We start from the raw sequence: 3,136 nt of genomic DNA on the forward strand, positions 1-3,136 counted from the left end.
GTTTTCCAACCCAAGTTTTCAAAATGGGTGAGAAGTCCCTGCAAATTGTGAGGGAAGCAGCTCTGGTTTGGAGGAGGATTGCAGTCAGGGTTGGCTCACAGCCTGAGGCAGCTCTGGTTGCCAAGACACCCACCTGAACAGCCAGTATGAGAATTGCACTAGGACAATGTAAAACCAAAACATGTTGTATGTTTCAAGTGTTATTCTTAACTTCAAAACAGCATATTTCCTTATTGGCATCAGGCACCTGCAGCCTGTCTCCCACAGAGCAGGGAAAACTTGTGGGTGTCAGAAGGTCAGTATTTTTAAAAGATAGACTTTCTTTTTGCTAGTTACATCAAAAAATAATGTTAAACCCTTAAAATGTTAAGAAAATGAACCAGTGTTCTTGGTGAAAATGAAGCATCACCCCGATTTAGGAAAGTTTGTCATAAGCATTTATTTTATGTCAACTCGTATGGAGAATGTTTTCTCCTTTTTCAACAGATAAAGGCAAGGAAGTGTTTGTGTTCCTGCTTGTCTCTGGTAGAGAAGAAAAAAGATTCACCAGACACGCAAATTTTTAAAATCTACATGTTTGTGGAGAATGCCTTGAGTGGAAACAAGCTATGAAGGTGACACACAAAGCCCCCGAGTCACTGTGGGGATGAAGACACTTTTCTCAAAGGGAATATCTCGCACTGAAAATCTTTGGCAGTACTAGAATTTCTTCTGATAAACCAAACGGAAATTGTTACTGGAAACAGATTTGGGCTGGATTCTGCAGCATCCTCCATGATCAGTAAGAGACTGTATCAACTCAGAAGTCTCCATGAGATTTTTTAATCATATCTGAACTATTTTGATGAGATCTGTGAACCTGGACTTCACAAAAAGCAGCTTCTGATTCAGTAGAAAATGAAAGACAGTTTTAAAATAAACAACACACTCTTCACCTGATAACTAGATTTTCAATAGTGATGGGCTTGGGGGTTGTAATTTATTTTTTTTACACGAGTTCTGTTTCTCTGTTCTTAAATATCTGGGGAGATTCACATTCTTTCTCTCCTATGTGACCTGAACAAGGAAACAAAATCTAATTGCCTTGTAAGAAATGACAAAAAGGTTTACTCCATAAATTTTGCACTACAGCTGTGACTGGCACCAGACACTGGAAGGTCAAAGGGCTTGTACCCATAAGGATTGATCTCGCATCCTCCCCTGGTATCAGATTTGCTGGCTGACTCAAAACACAGGTATTTGCACATCTGAGACACTAAGAAATAGTCTCAGCTCGAGGAGAGGCGGGAGGAAAAAAACTGGTATTTACAGTTCCAAGGCGACTGCAACTTCCCTCACCCCTAGCAGCACCGCTTTGTTTTCTGCAAGATTTCAGCTGTTGTAACCAGAACTTTGTGCACTAGATCGTTTGATCCAAACATCAGGCATGTCTGGTTGGCTGTTGGGTAACACGACTGGACCTTCGCTCCCTAATCCAAACTGATTTTTCCATGAAGAGCTGTTCTGCTGCGTCGCTGCTGGGGAGATATCAAAGACAGTCTCCCGCAGGTCCAGCCGCAGGGTATCTCTCTTCCCGTTCAAGAAACCTCTCTCTGTTTGACTGTAGGAATCTGACAGCTCTAAGACGTCGGGACAAGAACTGGCTGATTCAGCAAGCTTTAGACCTTGCTCAAAGTCGCTGATGGACGTCTCACCGGAGATGTTGAGCATGTCAAAAGAGCTGCCGAGAGAACAAAGGCATCTGTGAATTTTGTAGACGTCAGCAGCAGGGAGATGGCTGTTGTCTGAGGTATAATCCGACTGCTGCTGGGCAGTGTCACTGGAGCACTGTGATTTATTGAGGTGCCCTTCTTCCTTCATGCCAGCTGGCTGGATATCGTCCAGCCCAGACCCATCCCAAGCTTTCAGACCGTACTTCCGACACTGACAATCTTGGCACAGTCTCTCCCTGTGAATTTCTGCCCCTGAGCTGCTGTGCTTATATGGGGAGGAAGTTTGCAAGGCAGGACACTGGCAGAGGCCAACCTGCTGGTCTCCAAGGGTCTCCTGCAGATTCTGTCTCTCTCTTTCAAGGGAAGGGTGCATTCCTATCCTGGGGCATCTGTTGTCTTCAGCTTGAGTGTCTTCAGAGAGCACTGACGGCCGGTTGGACAGCTTGCTTGTAGAAGTGCTGTTGTCAAAACTGTCACTGAGTTTTCTGGACAAGGGCTGGAGCTCATACTGCTCGTTGGCTGTGTTGGACTCCTGGACCTTCCGCAACCGGTTTTGCTTCTCGCTTCCCCCACAGGCAAAGCTGCCGTTCAGCCCAGAGTCATCAGCATAGTCCTTCATGGTGTGGGCACAGGGCCAGAGGATCTGGCCACAGTTCTTCTCTGGGCCGAAGAAGCAGCACAGCGACTGGAAGAAGAAGCTGGCAAACCCACAGCTGATACACTTGATCATCACGATGAATATCCCCAACTTCCTATATGCCAGGACCGTTGCAGGCAGCATGATGACCCCGGCAGAGAAGAGAGCAGAAGCTGCCATGGCCGTGGCACAGCTCATCTGCTTCAGGGAAAAGGCCACTCGGCTCAGGCGGTCTGAATGGGGGCACAGATGGTAGGAGATGCAGTAGTTGACAGTGAAGTCAACAGAGAGACCTACTGCAGCTGAAATGAAGAGAGACTCCACTGCGTTCAGCTGCCACTCCAAAAGGACCAGAAGGCCAATGGTTACGAGAACGGTGCCTGAAATGGCCATAACAGAGAAGACACTAAGGAGGACATTCCAGGTAGTGAGCAGCAGCACCACAAAGGAAATGGCTATGGAGAGCCCCATGACCACCATCATTTCTGTGCTGAGACTGTGCTGGAGGTTGTATAGCTCTAGTTTACTGGTAAACCATCCATTCTGAAGCCCCACAGGGGCAGTTTTCATCTCCTCTGTTATCCAGAGGTTAATTTCATCATAGAATTGTTTGGCTTTGCTGTAGTTGAAGCTGTAGTGATAAATAGTTTGGAACTGCAGCACTAAGGCAGCAAGCTTTCCCTCCCCGTCAAACCTGAGGCCCAGATCGTATGTTTCTGCCCCTTCCCTGCTCTGCTCCAGGAGCATCATTTTGATGCAGTGTAGAAAGACCTCATTTTCATAAGGG

The 3,136-nt window shown here is 46.6% G+C and overlaps 1 protein-coding gene across 1 annotated transcript in view; it reads right to left on the reverse strand.

The window, feature by feature from the left end:
• Positions 1-1,371: 1,371 nt before the first annotated feature.
• DISP2 (dispatched homolog 2 (Drosophila)) overlaps positions 1,372-3,136 on the reverse strand; it is an 11,447-nt gene continuing 9,682 nt past the window's right edge. The window contains exon 8 of the mRNA XM_009993543.1: positions 1,372-3,124. Within this exon, the coding sequence (XP_009991845.1) occupies positions 1,372-3,124 (1,753 nt within the window). The remainder of the gene's footprint in view (positions 3,125-3,136) is intronic.

Source organism: Chaetura pelagica, unplaced genomic scaffold, assembly GCF_000747805.2.
Source record: "Chaetura pelagica isolate M959 unplaced genomic scaffold, ChaPel_1.0 scaffold613, whole genome shotgun sequence".
In the NCBI taxonomy this organism is placed as follows: Eukaryota; Metazoa; Chordata; class Aves; order Apodiformes; family Apodidae; genus Chaetura; species Chaetura pelagica.